Genomic DNA, 25,090 nt, shown 5'->3' on the forward strand with positions numbered 1-25,090 from the left:
CTGAGCACAGTCACACCAACCAAATACACCAGAATCCACTCTGACTGAGCATAGTCCGTCAGACCAACCAAATACACCAGAATCTACTCTGACTGAGCACAGTCCGTCACACCGACCAAATACACCAGAATCCACTCTGACTGAGCATAGTCCGTCAGACCAACCAAATACACCAGAATCTACTCTAACTGAGCACAGTCCGTCAGACTAACCAAATACACCAGAATCTACTCTGACTGAGCACAGTCACACTGACCAAATACACCAGAATCCACTCTGACTGAGCACAGTCACACTGACCAAATACACCAGAATCCACTCTGAGCACAGTCACACCAACCAAATACACCAGAATCCACTCACTGAGCACAGTCACACCAACCAAATACACCACAATCTACTCTGACTGAGCACAGTCCGCCACACCGACCAAATACACCAGAATCCACTCTGACTGAGCATAGTCCGTCACACCAACCAAATACACCAGAATCTACTCTGACTGTGCACAGTCCGTCACACCAACCAAATACACCAGAATCTACTCTGACTGTGCACAGTCCATCACACCAACCAAATACACCAAAATCCACGCTGACTGTGCACAGTCCGTCACACCAACCAAATACACCAGAATCTACTCTGACTGTGCACAGTCCGTCACACCAACCAAATACACCAGAATCTACTCTGACTGTGCACAGTCCATCACACCAACCAAATACACCAGAATCCACTCTGACTGAACAGTCACACTGACCAAATACACCAGAATCCACTCACTGAGCACAGTCACACCAACCCAATACACCAGAATCCACTCACTGAACACAGTCACACAGACCCAATACACCAGAATCCACTCTGAGCATAGTCACACCGACCAAATACACCAGAATCCACTCTGACTGAGCATAGTCCGTCAGACCAACCAAATACACCAGAATCTACTCTAACTGAGCACAGTCCGTCACACCAATCAAATACACCACAATCTACTCTGACTAAGCACAGTCACACCAATCAAGTACACCAGAATCCACTCACTGAGCACAGTCACACCAACCAAATACACCAGAATCTACTCTGACTGAGCATAGTCACACCAACCCAATACACCAGAATCTACTCTGACTGAGCATATTCACACCAATCAAATACACCAGAATCTACTCTGACTGAGCACAGTCCATCACACTAACCAAATACACCAGAATCTACTCTGACTGAGAACAGTCCATCACACCAACCAAATACACCACAATCTACTCTGACTGAGCACAGTCCATCACACCAACCAAATACACCAGAATCTACTCTGACTGAGAACAGTCCGTCACACCAACCAAATACACCACAATCTACTCTGACTGAGCACAGTCACACCAACCAAATACACCAGAATCTACTCTGACTGAGAACAGTCACATCAACCAAATACACCAGAATCCACTCTGACTGAACACAGTCACACCAATCAAATACACCACAATCTACTCTGACTGAGCACAGTCACACCAACCAAATACACCAGAATCTACTCTGACTGAGCACAGTCACACCAACCAAATACACCAGAATCTACTCTGACTGAGCACAGTCCATCACACCAACCAAATACACCAGAATCCACTCTGACTGAGCATAGTCCATCACACCAACCAAATACACCACAATCTACTCTGACTGAGCACAGTCACACCAACCAAATACACCAGAATCTACTCTGGCTGAGCACAGTCACATCAACCAAATACACCAGAATCCACTCTGACTGAACAGTCACACTGACCAAATACACCAGAATCCACTCACTGAGCACAGTCACACCAACCCAATACACCAGAATCCACTCACTGAACACAGTCACACAGACCCAATACACCAGAATCCACTCTGAGCATAGTCACACCGACCAAATACACCAGAATCCACTCTGACTGAGCATAGTCCGTCAGACCAACCAAATACACCAGAATCTACTCTAACTGAGCACAGTCCGTCACACCAATCAAATACACCACAATCTACTCTGACTAAGCACAGTCACACCAACCAAGTACACCAGAATCCACTCACTGAGCACAGTCACACCAACCAAATACACCAGAATCTACTCTGACTGAGCATAGTCACACCAACCAAATACACCAGAATCTACTCTGACTGGGCATATTCACACCAATCAAATACACCAGAATCTACTCTGACTGAGCACAGTCCATCACACTAACCAAATACACCAGAATCTACTCTGACTGAGAACAGTCCATCACACCAACCAAATACACCACAATCTACTCTGACTGAGCACAGTCCATCACACCAACCAAATACACCAGAATCTACTCTGACTGAGAACAGTCCGTCACACCAACCAAATACACCACAATCTACTCTGACTGAGCACAGTCACACCAACCAAATACACCAGAATCTACTCTGACTGAGAACAGTCACATCAACCAAATACACCAGAATCCACTCTGACTGAACACAGTCACACCAATCAAATACACCACAATCTACTCTGACTGAGCACAGTCACACCAACCAAATACACCAGAATCTACTCTGACTGAGCACAGTCCATCACACCAACCAAATACACCAGAATCCACTCTGACTGAGCATAGTCCATCACACCAACCAAATACACCACAATCTACTCTGACTGAGCACAGTCACACCAACCAAATACACCAGAATCTACTCTGGCTGAGCACAGTCACATCAACCAAATACACCAGAATCCACTCTGACTGAACACAGTCACACCAATCAAATACACCAGAATCTACTCTGACTGAGCACAGTCACACCAACCAAATACACCAGAATCTACTCTGGCTGAGCACAGTCACATCAACCAAATACACCAGAATCCACTCACTGAGCACAGTCACACCAACCAAATACACCACAATCTACTCTGACTGAGCATAGTCACACCAATCAAATACACCACAATCTACTCTGACTGAGCACAGTCCATCACACTAACCAAATACACCAGAATCTACTCTGACTGAGCATAGTCACACCAACCAAGTACACCACAATCTACTCTGACTGAGCATAGTCACACCAATCAAATACACCAGAATCCACTCACTGAGCACAGTCACATCAACCAAATACACCACAATCTACTCTGACTGAGCATAGTCACACCAATCAAATACACCACAATCTACTCTGACTGAGCACAGTCCATCACACTAACCAAATACACCAGAATCTACTCTGACTGAGCATAGTCACACCAACCAAGTACACCAGAATCCACTCACTGAGCACAGTCCATCACACCAACCAAATACACCAGAATCTACTCTGACTGAGAACAGTCCATCACACCAACCAAATACACCACAATCTATTTGACTGAGCAAAGTCACACCAATCAAATACACCACAATCTACTCTGACTGAGCACAGTCACACCAACCAAATACACCAGAATCTACTCTGACTGAGCACAGTCCATCACACCAACCAAATACACCAGAATCCACTCTGACTGAGCATAGTCCATCACACCAACCAAATACACCAGAATCTACTCTGGCTGAGCACAGTCACATCAACCAAATACACCAGAATCCACTCTGACTGAACACAGTCACACCAATCAAATACACCACAATCTACTCTGACTGAGCACAGTCACACCAACCAAATACACCAGAATCCACTCACTGAGCACAGTCACACCAACCAAATACACCAGAATATACTCTGGCTGAGCACAGTCACACCAACCAAATACACCAGAATCCACTCTGACTGAGCACAGTCACACCAACCAAATACACCACAATCTACTCTGGCTGAGCACAGTCACATCAACCAAATACACCAGAATCCACTAAGTGGTAGACCATTCGATATCCTCAAACTCAAACATTCAGATAGACCGGTCAGTTTCTCCAGCTTGGGGTGATGGGAGGGGGGGGGGGGCGTGTCAGTGTTTTTTCTTCCATTGGGCCGACAAAAAGTCACTGAACCCCGTGAATAAAGTTTCATAGCATCTGACAGTAAACTGTAGAGGGAAGAGCTTTGAGACTGGGATATGTCCACCTGTGTAAGTGTGTGTGTGAATGGGGGGGGGGGGATTCTAGGTGGTCTCCCCCTAGAAGCCCTGGAGGATTTTTACTTCTACAGGCAATGTTTAGGCTAATCACAGACACTTTCAAACAATAATTTGCAAGCTTTACAAGACAGCTCTAACATGTAAAAAGCACCTACGTGAGGTTGAAACATTTTTTAAATAAAGTTTCATAGCATCTTGACAGTAACAGGTGGAGGAAAGAAATTTGATTTGAGACTGGAACACGGGGTCTCCCCCTAGAAGCCCTGGAGGTTTCTTACTTCTAAATGCAATGTTTAGGCTATTCACAGACAATTTCAGACAATAATTTGCAAGCTTTACAAGACAGCTCTTACATATAAAAAGCAACTACATAAGGTTAAAACATGTGTTAAAAGTGGTGTGATGACGCAATTTTCTTTTAATTGTTCATGATTAGTTCTGCAGCTGTCTTCCCTGAAGTAGCAATTAATGTAGGGAGAGTTATTTTGTGTTTTCCCTTGGAGCTGCAGTGTGCATTGGCTGGACAAACACGAGAAAAAAAGATCGAAGTGGGGTATTAAGTGATTCACAATAACCAGAAACGATTTTTTTTCTTGGCCATAAAAACTCCTACCGTGAGATCTATGCTACAACTTTCTATAGAAGCTTCACATTATTACATGTTACGGTTGGCTGTAAGATCGCATCTGCAGGCAATCATGCATGCTGGAGAATTTGCCTACATAACTTCATATGATCTCTTCACTATTTCAAAATTGAAAATTTTGTTTTTACTTCTTTCCATACTCCCGCGTCCTAACAGCATAGGAAGTTGCCGGTGAAAAATTTGCTAATTCCGGGAAATTCTATTGGCATTCAGCAGGTGACATTCTAAATTTACTAGTATATATAATAAACCGTGAAATTTCACAAATATCGGCGATCACAAAGTTACCGTATGTAACAACACCGCCGTAGTTGTCAGTGTTGTTGCTAAAGCAAAATACGCGGAGATGTTACAAAATCACTTAACTATTATTTCGTCATATTTAAATTTACAAATATCTAATTAATATTTTTCTCCCAGTGCTCAGTACAAACTATATGACATTTTCCACGAAAGCTGGGTGTTTTTTAAATGAAAATACGGTACGTCTGTGGAGCAAACAAGTGTCTCAGATATCGGACACTAGCCCAAGCTACACGACACTGAAAATCCTACCTGAGGTAGGATTCAGGATAGTTTGAAGCGCGTGTAGACGCAAACGCGTCCTGAACCTGTTGTGAAACCGTCCTGACTTAGGACACCTTTGAGAGAGGTTTCCTGAAACCCTCCTGACTTCGTCCTGTCACAGGGCATTTAAGTCAGGACGGTCATTTCGCATATAGGAAAACATATAGCAATTTTTGCTTTTGATAATGATTTGTAAGTACTCTCTTGTTGATGTTTGTCAGTATTTATTTATTTATTTATTTATTTATTTATTTATTTATTTATTTATTTATTTATTTATTTATTTATTTATTTATTTATTTATTTATTTGTTTGTTTGTTTGTTTGGTTGTTTGTTTGTTTGTTTGTTTGTTTGTGTGTTTGTTTGTTTGTTTGTTTATTTATTTATTTATTTGTTTGTTTGTTTGTTTGTTTGTTTGTTTGTTAATTCATTTATTTATTGTTTATTTGTTTATACTTGCAGATGTCCAATCGATGATATGATTATTTTGGGCAACGTGGTCTGTGATTGCTGACTTGGGTGACGGATCAACAAGTCCCAATTTCAACTTGTCCCACTCCACTCGCCCCAATTTCAACTCGCCCCATTTTCAACTCGCCCCAACTCTTTACAATATAAGTTACCTGTGCATATATGAAAATCGAAGTTAGTAGTACTCAGCATTGGAAGTATAACTCAGTTGGAGGGTCTATGCATGGAAGTATAACTCTTATATACTTTCATGGTCTATGGTACTTCGTATCCACTATGTAAGTACCAATTGCGCTGTAAACAGGGTATACAGTACATACTACAATACTCAGTTGCGTTAACTTGGGAGAGGAGACACTTCTAGTACTCATCTTTCCAAAACCCGTACGCAGAAGTCGCAAGCGTGTCAGTCACTAATATTCTCTCTTGTTATTATTTCGGTTGTAAACACAGTAAGTCCTAGTGTGAAAAGTGATATTCCATGACTGAGGAAAGTTGTAATCAAGACTGTTGGATATTTGTATATAAGTGCTAGATCTAGCAAAAACTTAGCCAAAACCCTACATCTGCCACGTTTCGACTACGTACGTAAAATCATGTAAATTGTTCGGTCCCCGTACTTCGAGTCCATGTATCGTTTAGATTTATAAACTTGACGTTTAGGGACCGGTCAGTTTCTCCAGCCTAGGGGGGGGGGGGGTGGATTCTTAAATCGGACCGACAAAAAGTCACTGACCCCCCCCCCCCCCATCTGTAAAACCAAAAACAGGCTGACCTCCCCTATCACTTAATTCTAAAACATGATGACAACCCCCCCCCCCCCCCCATATATAATATTCACATGACAGGTATTTTTGATCGTGACTCAGTGTGGACTGCTTGACTGTCTTGCATATACTTTATAAGATCCCGGGTTAGCACTATCATATTTATAATTATTGACTACACAGGGTAAATATATTTGAAAAGGAGTTTAATAGCATCTTGACAGTGAAAGGTAGGGGAAAGCTTGAGCAGGGAATATGTACATCTCTTATAGGGGGTCCTCCTAGAAGCCCTGGAGGTTTTTTACTCTGAAAAGTCAATTTTGAGACTATTCAGGCCCTTTCAGACAACAATTTCCAAGCTTTACAAGACAACACCAACATGTAAAAAGCAACTACATAGGGTTGAAATACTTTTGAAATCTAGTTCGATAGCATCTTGACAGTAAAAGGTAGGGGAAGAGCTTGAGACTGGGATGTGTACATCATAATGTGGGGGGGGGGGGTCATAGGGGGTCTCCCCCTAGAAACCCTGGAGGATTTTTACTCTGAAAAGTCAATTTTGAGACTATTCAGGCCCTTTCAGACAACAATTTCCAAGCTTTACAAGACAGCACCAACATGTAAAAAGCAACTACATAGGGTTGAAATACTTTTGAAATATACCAGTACTTTGATAGCATCTTGACAGTAAGAGGGGGAGAGCTTGAGACTGGGATATGTCCACCTCGTTGGGGTCCAAGGGGGTCTCCCTCTAGAAGCCCTGGAGAAATTTTACTCTTAAGGCCAATATTTAGGCTATTCAGACCCTTTCAAGCAATAACTCAATCCATGCATTACAAGACAGCACCATCAAGTATCAGAAACTATTCTTTATAACTTACATAGGGTTGAAATATGTTCTTAAACAGTTAAATAATAATAATAATAATAATAATAATAATAATAATAATAATAATAATAATAATAATAATAATAATAATAATAATAATAAACTTTATTTAAACTCGATAGCCTCATAGGTAACAGCCTTTTTTCATGAGGGTCGAGAACAAAAAAGAACAATTAAAATACAATGACAGAAAAGGAGACTACATACAAATTGCAAAAAAATGCAATAACGGCACAAAACGTCCAACAGACAGAATACAGACAGCAAGTGACAGAAAAAATACGACCATACTAAAAATTTACATTGTCATCTATGAAACCCTGAAAGTAATGTTTATGACACGCAATTTTGAAACTTCTAATATTAGTAATATTGCAGCCGGTAGTTGATTGTAGAGTGTAGGCGCTGCTACTCGAAATGATTCCTTAAAAACATTTGTTCTAGCAAATGGAACTAGTAACGATTGATTTGTAACTGAGCGCAAAGACCGACTAGGTCTATATGGTGAAAGTAATCGACTGATATAAGTGGGATATTGGCCATGTAATGCTTTATAAACTGAAACAACATTATTAAATTTGTAACGATAGGAGAGTGGATACCAGTTTAGCCTGATTAGCATCTCAGTGGGAGATATGCCGGCGTCGCAATTTAAAATAAGCCTCATGGAACGTTTCAGTAGACTATTTAATCGGGTGTTGTCGATCTTGCTACAGCAGCCCCATACTGCCTGACAGTAATCAAAGTGAGGTAAAATAAAGCTATTATAGTATTGCCGCCGTGCCGATTCTGGAAGGAAGCACTTTATTCGCGCCAAGAGATATAACTTAGATTTAATTTTCTTCACAATATTGTTTACATGTGAAGACCATGACAAATCATTGTTTATGACTATTCCCAACAACTTTTCACTTAGAACATTTTCAATATCATAATCACCCAGTTTCACATTCAAGTCACTACGTGACAAGTGTGTTCGTTTCTGTCTAGTTGTAATTAGCATACATTTTGTCTTGTCAATGTTAGGGCACATTTTGTTTTCAGTACACCAATCACTAATACCACCAAGAGCACCGTTTAACTTGTACTCAAGATAAATGGCATCATTATATACAAGGCATGTAGTAAAGGTCAACACATCTAATATCATTGGTAGGGGAGATTTGGAGTTAAGGCAATTTTAGACTACCTTGGAAAACATTTCACATCTTTAAAAGACAATATCATCTCAAATTAGAATAGGGTGAAAATATTTATGAAAAGTTTAATACCATTATGACAGTAAAAAGGTTGTTGGTGCATCTGGTTGTTGGTTGAATGCACGAGTGACCTCCAGGCAAATCTGCAGTTTTTTGCTTCTAATAAGGCAATGTTTAGGTTATTCATAGCCTTTGATGTAATGCCCCCCCCCCAGGCCGAAGAAACTGACCGGTCCCTAAAGTTCTTTGCCTCTAAAGGCTGAAAAAACGCCTTGTGGATCATATTATGGTCGAAATACTAGCATCTTTGTTTGATGAACAAAATTAAAAATGAATCCAAACATTTGTGAGAACACTGTCTCAGACAGAACTGCGACCGATGAAGGACCCAACAGCCGGTCCGAAACGTCTTAAAACAAGGGTCAACTAAGTATCGACCCGGGAACGCATCGCAAATGTCTTCCCTGCAATAACTTTAACTTGACAAACCGGTCACTTGGCTAACTGACCTTTAAACCAATCTATTACATCAAACGAAATAATCAAGTTTGAACCAGCTTTTGAAAATGCTTCCATTTATTAACAAACTTGATCTAACAACCCATAGTTGGTTATATCATAGACCCTACACCCTGGTGTAGGGTCTATGGTTATATGGTAAACGCAATGTCATATACTTATTTAATATTGATGGGTGTTTGGAGTTTCCTTCCATTTATTACTCCTGCACACACACTTTAGTTTTGAGTTCATAAACGATTATTTTATTTGATTGACTACTAAAACATTATTGCATAAAAATCAGTGACCCACCCCTAAATGTATGCACAAAAATCAGTGACCCCTAATCCCTTGAGCAAAAAATAGTAACCCACCCCTAAACACCACCCCCCCCCCGTAATTTCTGTCCAGTCCCTAATAGTGCCCCATGCACAGTATCAGTACGTGAGAACTTTTCCCATAATCCTTTGTGACGCGGAAGTAGTCGCGCCTGCGCGCCAACTTCGAAAGAAAGCAATGTCAGCCAGATCTTGGAGTAATTCTACCCAAATATCCTAATACATCCATGGTAATACTAAATAACTGTTTGTTTACAAGTAGATAATAGCGACCAGGTGTAGCGATTTGATCCATCTAGCCTATTTCTAATTCGATCCAGTCATATTGGGTTTCATCATGTCTTGGAACAATGTTGACGTTGGTTTTGAAGGGGAAGAGACAACCATGTTTGGTGCTCGAAACGAGAGTGGAACGGCCCTTTACCAAGTGGAAACATTTGCTATGATATCACCACAGGAAAGGGAAGAGGTACGTACGGATTCACGATTTAACTATTTTAGGATTGTCATGAGAATTGTTAGTTATACAGCCTGTCACTGTCATGCAGCCTTGAACCCAATCCATGTTGTTTGAAAGCCTGGGGTACATGTAGTATTGTGATACTGTTATTATTGGTGACTCTTTGACTAAGTACATTGACACTGATAAATTTGATAAGTACAAGTCATGTATTAAATATAGAGCTTATACAATCGATGAAGCGCATACTAGTTTGCTTCGTATTTCAGATAGTGAGAAAGTTAGGCAAGTTGTAATTCATGTAGGATCTAATGATTTAGGTAATTTTAGCAGTGATGTAATTGTAGATCAGCTTATTTACTTGTTGTGTAAGGAAGCCAGATATATATGTCCAAATGCTATCATTGTTATGTCAGGCATCTTACCTTTTCATGGTGTAGATTCTCATTGGAATGCTGATGTCGACTATATAAATGTCAGAGTGAAACAAGCATGTAGTAACTGTGTTTTTGTTGAACACAGAAAGTTGGGTAGAAGTAGATTTGTATATCACAGTGATGGAATTCATATTAATGAGAAAGGAACCAGTCTTTTTGTAGGTGACATAAAGTCTTCATTTAGAGCTTTTGTCGGTTTTAGTCATGTTAGTCGAGCATCTACATACTAGCTAGTGTAGCGGTGATGCTAGTGATTTGGGGGGAAAATCATCTTTGCTTGACTTCAATTTTTGCATCAGGTACACATCCTTGTACTGAAGATGTAATTTAGTTGTGGATTTGTTCTACTTAGATTGCAGTTTTGAAGGTTTAATGTTGGTTTTCCTGGAACCTAGTTGAAGTTTGGCCACTTTACTTGCATGCTTACTTACCTTTCAGGGTGAACTTCTAATTGAATAGCTTATGCCAATATCATTGTTTGAATTCCAAACTTTTTTTTGTGGTTTTTTGTGTGGCTTTGACATTTTTTATAATGTGTCTTTGTCGTAAGAATAGGTATAATATTACGAATTCTTGTCATAAGAGTCCAACGTCACTTAGTATTGGAAGTTGGAATATTCAGGGTGGTCTTGCAAACAAATGTAATGATGTAGATTTTCAAGATATTGTTGATAAATTTGATATTTTTTTTGTGCAAGAAACTTGGCTTTCAAAATCGCCTGATATCTCACTGAATGGCTATAACTTTTTCAGATCTGATCGCACTTCGTCATAAACGTAGTAAATGTGCTGCTGGGGGATCTGTTGTCTTTTTCAAGTCAATTTTACAGAGTGGTATTCAGAAATTGGATTAAAAAATTTCAGATTGTCTTTGGTGTAAACTGGATAAAAAATCTTTTTCATGTGTTCGAGACATTTATATCTGTTGTGTATATATACCTCCACAAGGTTCTATTATGCATTCTAGCGATGATTATTTTGATTCGCTACAGTCTGAAATTTTACGTTATTCTTCGTGTGGGGATGTAATTTTGCTTGGTGATTTTAATGCTCGTACTGGCAATCTACAAGATTATATTCGTGATGATGATGTTGATTTTTGTAATTCTCAAATTGATTTCATTCCCGATGATATTTATGAAAGAATTTCCATGGATAGTGGTAAATTTTGTAGTAATAATTTTGGTCATGAGTTGATTGATCTTTGTATTCAAAATAATTTACTAATTTTAAATGGTAGGACTATTGGTGATCTGAATGGTAAACCCACATGTTATAAATATAGTGGCTATAGCATTGTTGACTATGGCATTATTTCAAAAGATTTGATTGATCTTGTCCAGTATTTTAAAGTTTTTTGGTTTGTCTCATCTTTCTGATCATTGTCCTGTGGGTCTTTCACTTCATACAGTGTCACATTTGTTTAATTCTAACGATAAGTTTTCTGGTGTACTTCCTTTTCCTAGTAAATACATTTGGGATGATACTTCTAAACAACAGTTTATTGATAGTTTACAAAGTTCATCAATAAAAAATGATTTGGATAAACTTCACTTAGCATGTAGTAATAATACTACAAGTGAAGATATTAGTACATTATACTAGTAGTGTTACAGTTGAATATCATTTTAGTTGTATTTGCAAATATTGTGATGCACATGTTATCTAAAAAGAGTTTTATACTGTATTGTTCCAGTTCAGTTTCCTAAATGTGTGCTAAAAGAAATCAAATTGGTTCTAAATAACACTGAAAAAACTCTTAATAAAATGCATTGCCAAGTATCCCGTTCTTGTTTGATGTAAATTAGTTCAATATAATGTCAAAAGAAAATAAATGTATGACTAAAAAATGCCAGCCACATTTCATCTAACAGAATAGGAATCAAGTGATATATATTAGTGGTAATGATAATTAAGATGGCCCTATTATCATAGTAATTGTATATCTTAATGAACCTGGTAATACATTTACCTTGTAAGAGCCTGATTATTGGACTGGTTTTGACGTTAGATTACAAAGGTGAATGCAGGATTTTAAACAAAGTCTCAGAATGTGTTTATTTAAATTTTTGATTTCCAAGTGGTAGCTCTCCTTCCAGATCTTGTGTATATAAACATGGCATTGTCATCATCATCATCAGTTCCAATTTCTCCTTCAACTTCATCAGAGTTGGAACTAGCTGTATCATCATTCTCTTTAGGGTATCTTAAAGGGTAACTTTATATTGAGAGTTATGTCAAAGTTTATTTATTTATCTTTATATTTAGAAGTAATAGTATATTCATGCAAAGTTGAAAAGTATGTGCAAAAAACTTATTTTACTTTTTCTCTGTTAACTCAGCTTGTGAGATATTGTCTTCTGTTTCACATGTAGCAGACGTTGCCAATATGCTAATTTTAGGAAATATTTAGAATGTGTTATTAAAAGTTTATGTTGAAAATTATAGTCATATCTATAGGATGAAAAAATACCTTGCACAGAAGCTTTTGATAATTGTCAAGTATGTTTTAGTGCAGGTGCATCTTTTACATTTTGATGGCAGGCTGAGATGAACCTTTTCCAACTCTTTTTTTTTAACTTCCAAGAGCTGCAAATGTAAAATGTTGTCTGTCATATTTGTCTGTCATTTAATACTAGTAAGAAGTTACATGAAAAAGTTACATATCATTGTGATAACCACAAACCAAAATACAGTCATGTCACAAAGAATATTTTCAGTACAGTGTAAAGGTAATTTCACACATTAAATGAACCAAATTTCAGTAGATAGTAGTGTACATGTACATGAAAGACACTGGTATTTTCAGACAAAAAACAATCTGTACCACTCAATTCGTCCATTTCAATTTATCATTACATTAACAGTTTATTAAAAGAAAATTAAAATTTGACTGTTTTTGTTTTTCATTTTACTAACTTGTGAGCAACTGTTGTGAGCTGCTGTTGTTGTTGTTGTTGTTGTTGTTGTTGTTGTTGTTGTTGTTGAAAAAGGAAGGCCAACATTTGAAAAGCTTATTTGAAAAGTCATGATGTCAATTTATTTTCAGGAACTCCCCCCCCCCCCCCATCAACCCATAACACACATTTGTTCAGGTACCCTCCCACACACTATCCATATATTTTCAAGTGTCCCCCCCCCCAACAAGTTTTTGTGAAAGCAGCCTTAGGGGCATGCATTGCAGGGCCGGTGGTACACAGCCGATCGAGGTCGATGAAAATATAAACAACACACATGTACCTCGAGGAAAATAAACGACATGAGAGGGTAACTCCTATATAGTGTACATGTACCTTATTTTTTAGTTTAAATAAGTCATCAAAGAATACTGGCATTGATTATATTAATAATATAAGATAATAAAAATGTCTGTTTTCTTCTATTATCAAAACATTTAGTGTACACTAGTGACCATACTTATTAGTCTACCATTTTACAAATTACAAACAGTAAATCATGTGAATAAAGTTTTGACCCCGCAGTGCACGGCACGTCCGATTACCCAAAATGCAGTACGATTTGTATGCGAGGAGATCGAAGGCGCGGTAGGTGCCGACACATACATTGTTGTTGGTTCTACACATGCATTATGTTGTATACGTCACTTTTGAAGAAAATATCTGATGGCTATCGCGTCGTCCCTGCTGTCCCAAAGTAATGATTAAAAAGAAATAAAATTTACTCAGTCATTAATTTATTTGTCTTTTTCTTTTTGCTCACAAGCCAGGGTTTAGTATATATAATTTACAGAGTTGTTGGTGCATGCTCGTAATAGCATAGCGTACATTTGTACGTGAGTCTTAGTTTATCTGCTCTCTGCATAGTGTCCTGGCATACATTGTTTACTTATCGTGGTTTGCAACCCTGCCATATCATAATCACAATTTAGACTATTAAAAGTATGAGGATTTACAACCCAGCCATCCCACAATCACAATTAATATACTAGTAGTGCAAGTACATACATTTACTTAGTTATACATTTTATTTGTCTCATTTCTCACTCAAAGGCCAGAATATAATATTAGTACATGATACAATTTACCGAGTGACAGCATTACAAGCATACGGTGTACACGTAACTTGACTAATGTTGTGCCAACATGAAGCATGATACGTATTACACCGTCCATGTGCACCACCGCGGCACCGATTGTCCATAGAAAATACAGGTAAAGATTTACGACCCTGCTGCATACTGTCTCATATTTACGTTTCATAAAACTACACAAACATTCAAATCCTATCTCTGTCAAGGAATTTACTATGTGCCTAAGCACCCAGTATATCATTCGATTCAGATCCACACGTACTACAATTCTTCATTCATGAATTTTGAAAAACATAGAGATAGACAGCTTTAAAATGTGACAGGAAAATTAGTCTAAAAATGACAATAAATGCACAAATACAAATGTGCAAACGTACTTTGTTTTCATTCCAGCTGATTGTCACTTGTAGTGGCTTTTCCGACGACAGTATTATTATTTTGTGTTTCGTTATGATTAATGAAATATGACACCAGAAAATACGAAAATGAACTATTTTTTAATATTTTCACTTCTATCTGGGAAACTACATGATGTTTTTCTCTTTTATTGGCATTTATATATTCCTTATAAAATTGTCCAACTTCTTTTTTTGTGTGTCTTACTCCCCTCTTTTGATCTGTAAACCTTTTCTTCTTTTTTTGTTCTTCGTCCTGTGCCTGTCTTCTGTTTTTGTGAAATATTTTCTTTGAAAATGTTCAATAAACATCAAAATATTAAAAAAAAAAAAAATTCATTACGTCTTACAGCAAAAAATGTCAACAAATAGGTCTTGCATCATATTTTATAAATGCATAGTGCCCTGACACACTTTCATTTCATTTGAGAGTCTGCCTCAATTTGAATCCATCAAAAGAATCACAGGACATTGTACATGTACATGTGTACATGCTTTTCAATTTGTCAACTAGTGTGGCCAAATTACAATTTTATGAGAGGCATAAAATTAATGCCACAAATATTGAATATCACATGGATATACGATAGTGATCATTTTACACCAAAACAGGTGGGATATGGTCTCATCTACAAGTATATCAATAATTATGAAATATTGAATTTTAATTTACATGAATGTATGGTCAGTACATTTGTAACTTGACCAAGGAATTGGGGAAAATTGGTATAAAACACATGTTTTTGGTCAAAAAAGCATGTGAAATTTAGTTTTTTGATAAATACAAGGATTACAATTGGAAATTAGCTGTAAAAAGTAATAGACAGATAGTATGGGTGTTGGGTAAAATATTTATCATAAAATCAACAAGTACTGTCCTTCGATGTTTACAGTAAATACAAACAAATTTGCATATATCATATATACAAATACTGCATACATACATTGTATAAATCTACAGATAGCAGCATAACGATATGTCTCACAGACGATTTTATCCAACACTTCGTCTGTTGACAAAAATGTGACGAAAGACAACGATGTAGATTCTGCCGTAACGTCTTCATCAGTTCATGTAAACCAACCTAGGACTCTGGAGTAATCGTACGACATTGGCATCTGTGGTTTGTCATCGGCAGGATCGCGCGATCGCAGGACCAGCCATTGACGATGTCAGTCCAAAAGTCGAAGTTATCGGAGGATTTTCGATACTAGTATGTCATAGGACAAAATTTACTCCCTCAAAAACGTAAAATTCTTCATCATCATCGCTACCACCGTCGAGAAATTGTCGTGCGAAAAACTCTTTGTCCTCTGGGTTTACTTCGTTCAATATATTAGCATAATGTTGAAGGTCAACATACATATCCATAGCGGCTGCCATATTAGGCATTGCTAAGTAAGAGCTATTTGCATTCGGCGGCAAAAAGTGAGAAAAATTGAACATGTGACACGAAAAAAAGTCGAAGGATGCAGGCTGGGAGGTACAAATTTTCCCCCTCCCATTTCTTTATGACGCATGCAATAAATCAACATTTAATCATACATTCCTTTCATTAGGGGGCAGTATGAACATATTAGTGTAAAGAAAGAAATAGAATTGCAGTGGCCCTTTAACTCCTTCAAAAGTTAGTTATCCTAGTGGTTTTAAATGAGACTAGTAACTTTTACACGGATCTTTTGAATTGCCTGTTCACATTCACTTAGTGTATGCATCTGTTAAGGCTTGCTGTTCATGCTATGTTTGCCTGTTGGACTCACTTGATATGGTCAGAAAATACTGTTGCTTCAAGGGAATGGCCCTATAAACAGGCATACATGTATGTAGGCACATTGACATTCGTTCACAGTGACAAGTCAGGTATAAGTCAGAGTATTAGTCACCGATCAGTGTTAGATACACACGTACAGTGAATACTCCAGAACATATGGTTCGTTATTAAGTCATTACTCATGAATAATAATAAAGGCGATTTGTAGTGTGCCTAATCTCACCGAGCTCTAGGTGCAGAGGACATAAGCAGAAAGGAAGTAAGTAATAATGACAAAGTGATTTACTGCTTGAAGAGATAAGATTTAAGTGTTGAGTGAAAAGATAACAAGGAGTTAGAGAATGGAGGCTGGATGGGAGTTTGTTCCATTGGGATGGACCGGTGAAAGAGAATGATCCTTCACCAAAGCATTTTGTGGTTACATCCGGTACTCGAAGACGACGAATATCAGAAGAGGACCTGAGATTTCTTGAGGGGCAATACTGGTGAAGAAGTTCACTAAGGTATTTAGGTCCGGAACCAGTAGTCGAATTATAACAGATTGTTGAAAATTTGTAATGTGTGCGAGATGTGATTGGCAGCCAGTGAAGTCGCACCAGGAGGGGTTCTGCAGGATCCGTTCTCTTAGTTTTGCATACGAGCCTTAGCTGCCTAGCTGCAGCATTCTGTGCTCTTTGTAACTTGTCAATTAAGTACTTGTACTAAGTGATTCCGAATGTGTATTGAAGATGATGGAGGAGAATACTGTGGTCTATGTGTTGAATGCTGCTGAAAGGTCTAGCAGGGTCAAGATGGTTACTTCACCATTGTCTAAAGATGTTAAAAGATCATTCACGATCTTTAGAAGAGCCGTTTCAGTGTTGTGATGAGATCTACATGTATAAGCAGATTGTTTAGAACTGAGTAGATTAGTATGGGTAAGGTGATCGAAAAGCTGCACAAGGATGATTCTTTTGATGACTTTTGAAAGAAAAGCGATAGGTTTTAAGATCATTTGGATCGATTGAGAGTTGCTTTTTTGAGAAGAGGTGTGATTAGAGCAGTTTTGAAGATGGATGGAAAGGTAGTAGAAGTGTTAGACTCGTTAATGATCGCAGTGATGAATGGTAATAAGACATCTAAGCATTTCTACTAAAAGACTGGTGGGCATAGCATTGAGATCGCAACTTTTTGCAGCTGAGTTGAAAGTAATACGTTTAACTACTGTATGTCATCTGAAACAGGTGTGAACTTGTTAAGAGGTCACCCATGAAAGCAGGGCTTGGTGTGGACTGGTGTTGAGGGGATGTTTCCCTCAAGATTTGTTCTTAATGATTTGATTTTGGAATCAAAGTAGCTGAGAAACTGTTTCGGCAATTCAAGGAGAGGAATTATTGTCAGGATGGGAGAACTCTTTTCCTTACCAAGTAGTTGATTAGTCACACTGAACAGCTGCTTGCTTGACTGACTCTCTGTGATTTTATTTGCTTAAAAGTAGTCAGTTTTGGCATTATGTACAAGATCTGTAACATGGTTCTTTGCATCCTGATATAATTGTTTCTGAACTGTCAATTTTGTCTGTTGCCACAGTCGCTCAGCACGATGACGTTGTCGTTTTGCCATTCTCAGTCTGTCGCATATAGAATTATACCAAAGAGCACTTTGACGAGATGAAAGTCTCTGCGGCTTTAGTGCTAGTGGCACGTGTTTATCAATGACTGACTGAAGTTTAGTGTCGAGATCGTGGGCTGATAAATGATCAGATGGAGGTAGTATACTGTGAAGGTCTTCCATGAGGACAGTGTGATTTACATTGTGAATGTTCCGTGTCATCTACATAGTGATTGATGAAGGTGGTAGCGCCACATTGAGGTGACTGATTACGCAGAGATGGTCAGACATAATAGCACTAGAAACCATTGTAGACTGTACTAAGTCACTTTCCGATCTACATGTATGCACTAACCAATCGAGAGTATGACCTTTATTGTGGGTACATGTAGGTTCCATGACAGGTTGGGTGAGACAGAATGTGTTAAGTAGATCCGTAATTCTTGACATTGTAGAATTGCTTGGTGTATCATAATGAACATTTAAATGATTAAAGTCACCTAAGATGATGGATGAACCAGTGAGAGAATTGCTGTTCGGGAAGCTCAGCAAGAAAGATCGAATCAGTGAGTTTGTTTTTGCAGTTTGGTGGTGGATGGTAAAGACAGAAAAAGTGGATAGTCCATTGCAGTAATTTCAAAGAAGTCTGGACCAATTTATAGGATGAGTGAACAAAGGAGAATTTATCTTGAAAGGCGATGCAAGAACTGAACTTATCACTGAAGATGATGGCGAGTCCCCCACCTGTTGTTGAGTGTGGAAACGATTCAATGCCGTAACCTGCTGGTGTGAGGTCAATGCACTTTGGTTCAATCAATCAATCAATCAAATAATTTGTAGAGCGCCAAAATCCAGGCAAAGTTCTGTTCAGGGGCGCTGGATGGTTAATCCACACCGTAGGCTTTACAAAACAAATGTGTCTTCAGTTTTCTTTTGAAACAATCAATAGTTGGTGCAAGTTTAATGTCAGTTGGCAGTGAATTCCAAAGCTTTGGAGCAGCATAAGCGAAAGAACGTCCACCGTAGTTGATTTGCTTGTAACTTGTTGTCGTAAGAAGGTTTTTGTCCTTTGAGCGTAAGGTGCGAGCTAGTATGTATACTTGTATAAGGTCGGAAATGTACTCCGGTGTAAGACCATGAATTGCTTTGTAAGTCAGGAGTAAGATCTTGTAGTCGATTCTAGAACGAACTGGTAACCAATGGAGTTTGATGAGAGTCGGAGTTATGTGTTCATATTTCTTTGACCGGGTGATGATTCTTGCAGCTGTGTTTTGTGCGCGCTGAAGTTGGTTTGTGACTGATTCAGGGAGACCATACAGTAAAGAATTACAGTAATCAAGTTTAGTGGATACAACAGCATGAAGTACAGCAATCCGCACTTGAGACGTATTGACGTATAGATCCAATGCGGCGGAGATGACAGTACATTGATTTACAGGTATTCTTGATGTGCTGGTTATACATGTGGATATTGTCAAAGAGTACACCCAAATTTCGTGCTGTTGTAACTGGTGTGATAGACGCAGAACCAATATTGACGGAACGAACAGGATCTGGGAGCTGATTGAATTTTGAGCGAATAACAAGAACTTCAGTTTTGCTGTCGTTGAGCTGTAATTTATTAAGTGTCATCCATGCCTTGATATCATGGATGCAGGACTCCATACTGTGAATAGCAGTTGGTGAATCTTGATGGGAGAACGCAAGGTATAGCTCATTATCATCAGCATACTGATGAAACTTTAAGTTATGGCGATGAATCAGATTACCGAGTGGTGCTGTATAAATTGTGAATAAAAGGGGACCGAGGACGGACCCTTGAGGCACCCCGTGGAATTTAACCAGGTTTCTGTGAGAAACATGAGATGAATGGTGTGAGTGATCCAGTATGAAATTGATTGTTTACGGAATGTGCGTTGAATATCGTTTAATAGTTTATCAAAGATTGAAGACTTGGCGGAGACACGCGTACATGTAGGTCTATTGGTGACAGTAGTAACAAATATGGTAGATGCTGAAGTGGAGTTGACATTTCACTCCTGTTACTTTCAGACGTCAGGTGGTTGTAAGACGAAGAAATCATTGAAGTGGATGACAAATCGATGCTCGAGTTTTGCCAGCTGTGCAGCCTCTTTTAGTTGGTGGAAATTTGCGTAGATTCAGATCCTTGATTCGCTGCCAGATGTTGGAATTTAGTCTTGATTGTGAGCCGTTTAAATCATAGTTTTAATGCTAATGAAGCTTAATCGTGAATAATGGCATGATGTCCAGGTGTTTGGGTATGCAAAATGAACAAACCTTGATGAAGATTTCTTGAAAATCCCAAAGATTTCTTAACCAGAAAACTTCTTCACACAAGCAAGTTTCGCAGATATGGGAAGGCCAGTTGCTTCCAGAGTACTTTGTAAATGTCTCCACTTGATTTTGGAACAAGGACTGCAGGGGTTGAGTGGGTAATTTGAAGGCAAGATGGAGTTACATGTAGAGTACATTTGTATGTGGGTGCTGCCGAAGCACGACCCCCTAGCATTATATTTATTACTAATGTGAAATAACCATCGGTCCATCGTAAGAAGCCAGAGCTCGTTATTTCGCAGTGTTCTGGAAGAAATAACAGCTCTGGTGTGCGAGAATGTTCAGCAAATGAACACCTATAGACATGGACATTCAATTAAGTGTACGAATTTTAATGTGTTAATGAGATTTCCCTTCAAATCTGAGATGCCATCAGTGCACTGCAGTGACTGTTGGAGAGCCTGGCGTCTTTTTTTTCACTCAAGAAATAGAGGATTTTATCAGTCATTGCAGCATTTTAGGTTATCATCGTTTTTATGAAGGTGGGTATGTTGTTATGTAAAATTTGAACATGAATAGAGTTTTTAGTGACTTTTACATGATCTCCGTGTGTGCTAACTCAATTTTTGGTAAATTGACATCTGTACGAATTACAGAATCATGGCCACTATGTTTCAAAATTAGAATTTTTTGAACATTTACATCATATATTTATTGTTCTTGTTTGATTTTGGTCGTTTCAAGGCATAATTCCATGAAGAATGGCCAATACAAATCACTATAGTTCACACTTATCTATAATCAATATGGCCGTCAACCTCGTGAATATTACACTGTGGCATTGACACATTTTCCGGAGAAAAAAAGAGCTAGATTTTAGCACAGAATCTCATGTAATCAACATCTTATTTTTTGTAAATTTACAAGCAATACCAATGACCAAGAATTATATATTAAAACACCCAAACAAGTTTCTTATTTGGGTGGGAATATACAATGTGACTCGTTTACATTACATACATGCCAATCACTGGATCAGGGCAAAAATGACATCGAAGTTCATGTATCACTGTATTATCTAGTTCGAGAGAAAATACAACACCGTCACTCCACACACACTTGTTTGGCAGTTTTGGTATAAGTTTTTGCTCTTCCTTTTTGTCAGGAATGGATACTGTTGGAGGCTGTGATCCCGTTGTTGATTAAAAAAACCACAAAAACAGAAATTACTAAACAGAAGGAAAACACACACCCTCGTACACCACAGAAAAACAAAAAAAATCAGCGAGTGTATATTGTATGAGTAGTTATATGAAGAAAGAACATTAAAATCAATAAAAAAATTAGTTTGACAAGTTCAATACAGTATTTTACGATCCCTTATTGATGCTATACAAAAACATTCAAGGCCATCGAAGCCCAACCCTACGTACCGTATGTACGCACACGGTACACTGTTACATCATAGGGTCTATGGTTACACCCCAGTCTTAGTAATTTTCTAACTACACGTCAAATTGAAATCCGTACGATTTAAGGACCACATAAGGTAAAGACTCCAAATTTGGCACAGATAATGGATATAAACTGAAATTTTAGTCTTCAAAATTTTGTGTTGTTTTGAGCATTATGAACCTATTTTGTCAGCCACGGTTAATTCAACACAGATGTACAATGTACATACATATATGTACCCACAATCATTAACTTGAGAACTTGCAAGGTCAGATTGAAATATGTACGAAATATAGACCACATAAGCTAGAGACACCAAATTTGGCACAGATAATGAATATAAACTAAAATTTTAGTCCTGAAAATTTTGTGTTGTTTCAAGCATCGCAACATGCCTTGCTGGCAGGACAAAGTTTGACACAGACACAACACAGCTACAATCATTAGCATCGACCGTAATTTGACAACTTGCAAATTTCCTGCTATAACATTTATTCAATATTATAAATACGCATTGTAAGGGTTCATTAATACATAATAAGAAATATTTACCTTGGAAATTGAGTGAAAATATGATTTACGGGGTTGTAAGCCACGGAAACTTCTGTGTAGTCCTCACACGATGTTGACAAGGTCGCCATCATGAAAGCATACGCCAGAACGAGGCTCTGCAGCAAGCCATTATTGTGTAATTTGCTATCCAGTCCTTAGACTGGATCAGCATGTGGATAAACATTAAAAAAAAAACTGTACAGTTATGCTACAATGCCATCTGCGCTATTTTTAATCCAACATTTTAAGTGATAATGGTATTTTAATCATGACTTGTGAGGCATATGCACATCATTTAATTTTGCAATCTTGACCTGTATAGCAAAATGGAGGCCATATTTGTGAAAAAATCCACATTTTGCCTATCAATTGTATCAAAAGTTTGATACATATGGACACCATTCAAGTGTCTACCCCACATTATCAATGATAAGCTTTCTAATGAGACTTTGACCCTTCGCCATAAAAAAAACATTCTCAAGGTGAAATGACCAAAATTTTTCCTTCTAAGTTAACTCAAGAAGCTAAATAAACAAAGACTCCATTTAAATGTCTATACCCCAAAGCTACATGTACCTGTAAGCTTTCTTTTTATGTCTTTACTTTTGCCTTTTGCTACATTTTGTTTTGTATGTCTTCAATGAAGGCTTGTTTATGTTTTCAAATTTATTTATCTGCAAATAATTTAATCTACAAAGTTTTTCTAATGAGTTCTTGAGGGCCCATGGAAGTAGGATTGTAAAATGTAGTCATGAAAAACAGTTCTCTGGCAGAGCTATAGAAAAGTTTAAAAGAATAATCCTCATGGCTCCAGTGATACGATAGTGACCTTTCAGTTGTAAATACAATAAAAAAAGAAATGGTATGTGCAAATGTAGTGTGCAGTTTGATTTCAAATTTGATTAAACTGCTATGATTCTGATTATTCTTGTTATGTCATACAGGTTATCAGAAATCCTAAATTATTTGCCTGCAGTTGTCAAAGTTGTGTGTGTGTAGTTGCTGACAATGACTTGTCAGTATTTGATGGGAATGGTCAACAGTTCAAGTTCACAATCAGTTTTGGTGAGTCAAACATTTTATTAACTGATGATACAACCATAATGTAGATGTACATGTACTTTGAAATACTCTATTAATCATGTACTCATGGTACATTGTACATTAGTGTTCTACCACGAAAGGTACATTCATTTCAGTGCATTGATTTCTGTCAACGAGCTGACATTTGTATATAATCATAGGGGGCTCAGGCTTAGTTATGTGTATGAAAACAAACACAAACAAAATAGACAGACATATCACAACATATGAACACTGACAAACATGAACAATAGCCTGTTGTGAGGGTAATTAAAAATAAATAACAACAATGTTTCTATGCAACAAGAATTATAAATATGTTTTCCTATATATGAAATGGTCACTTAATTGCCATACCCTTATAAAATCATGCCATAACCATTGTCTTTTACATGGACTTGCCCTGAACAGGGTTACATAAGGGATGTGACTGATCCCTACCTAATGCAAGTATTATATTTTTCAAGTCGTAAAGAAATTGCCAATTCGACTTCTGATCATCATCATTCATGTTTGTCAGTGTTTATATGTTATTGTTTGTTTGTTTGTTTGTTTGGTTGCTTTGTTTTGTGTGTTTTTGTAAAGATAGCTAACAGTAACTAAGCCTGAGCCCCTGTGCAAAGTTTTCTCATAATCATACTGGATTAAGAAACCCATAATGGCATACATTAGGTTCTAAAGCTGTGATTATTAAAGACTGTATTTGTAAAGAACTGGTATATTATTGAGTCAGCTTTTAAGTCCCAAGAATCCTCATCATATTGACAAGGAATCTGGTTCTAATTACATGGTACTTCATTCAGTGTTACATTGTATCATAATTTTGAAGAGAAACCCTGGAAAGTCAAATCTACATATGTGGTAGAAACAAGGTTAAACATAACACATTTTTCATAAATTGCACTTGCACAGGTATAGTTATTTTGTTCCCAATATATTTTCATTATTGAGCCAGAATGTATTTGTGATCTAAGGGTTTGTCACTTTGAGTTGACAAGGCCCCTTAGGTCACTCATCATATATTCATTGGCAGAATGTAGAAAATATATTGGGAATGATAACATGTAAATTGTAATTATTTTTTCACAGATTCTGAAGTTGATGTAGTCACATGGAGTAATACTGCAGCCTTCCTGGTAGTTGCAGAAAGGGATGGTACAATTCATATTGTTGATGTCCAGTCTGAGGAGATATTATTTGCTCAGGTCTGCTTGAATATATGATTTACTACTTAAATTTGTAAATTTATTTAATTCAAAACAAATGAGTGTGTGTTCCTTGCTTTTGCCTGAAAATGACTGTATGGCTGTATAATGTATTATTAAAGCTGATGGGAACTTTAGAAAGTTGATGAGCTGTATATGCTACTTTTTTCTGTTACTTTGAGTAGTACATGTATGGCAGTTACATAAACATTTTGAGAATTTGCATTTTACCAGAAAAAGTAGAGCTAATTTTAAAGCCAAACTTGGCAAATATCAACTATTGTGATCTGGAGTTGCATTCTATGATTTTCAATATTGAA

General features: G+C 37.7%; 1 protein-coding gene across 1 annotated transcript in view; it reads left to right on the forward strand.

Moving 5' to 3' along the window:
• The first annotated feature begins 9,812 nt into the window (after positions 1–9,812).
• Positions 9,813–25,090, forward strand: part of LOC144453507 (kinetochore-associated protein 1-like) — a 52,659-nt gene continuing 37,381 nt past the window's right edge. The window contains exons 1-3 of the mRNA XM_078144820.1: positions 9,813–9,944; positions 23,427–23,547; positions 24,655–24,770. Of these exons, the coding sequence (XP_078000946.1) occupies positions 9,813–9,944; positions 23,427–23,547; positions 24,655–24,770 (369 nt within the window). The remainder of the gene's footprint in view (positions 9,945–23,426; positions 23,548–24,654; positions 24,771–25,090) is intronic.

Source organism: Glandiceps talaboti, chromosome 2 (genome assembly GCF_964340395.1).
Source record: "Glandiceps talaboti chromosome 2, keGlaTala1.1, whole genome shotgun sequence".
Taxonomy (NCBI): Eukaryota; Metazoa; Hemichordata; class Enteropneusta; family Spengelidae; genus Glandiceps; species Glandiceps talaboti.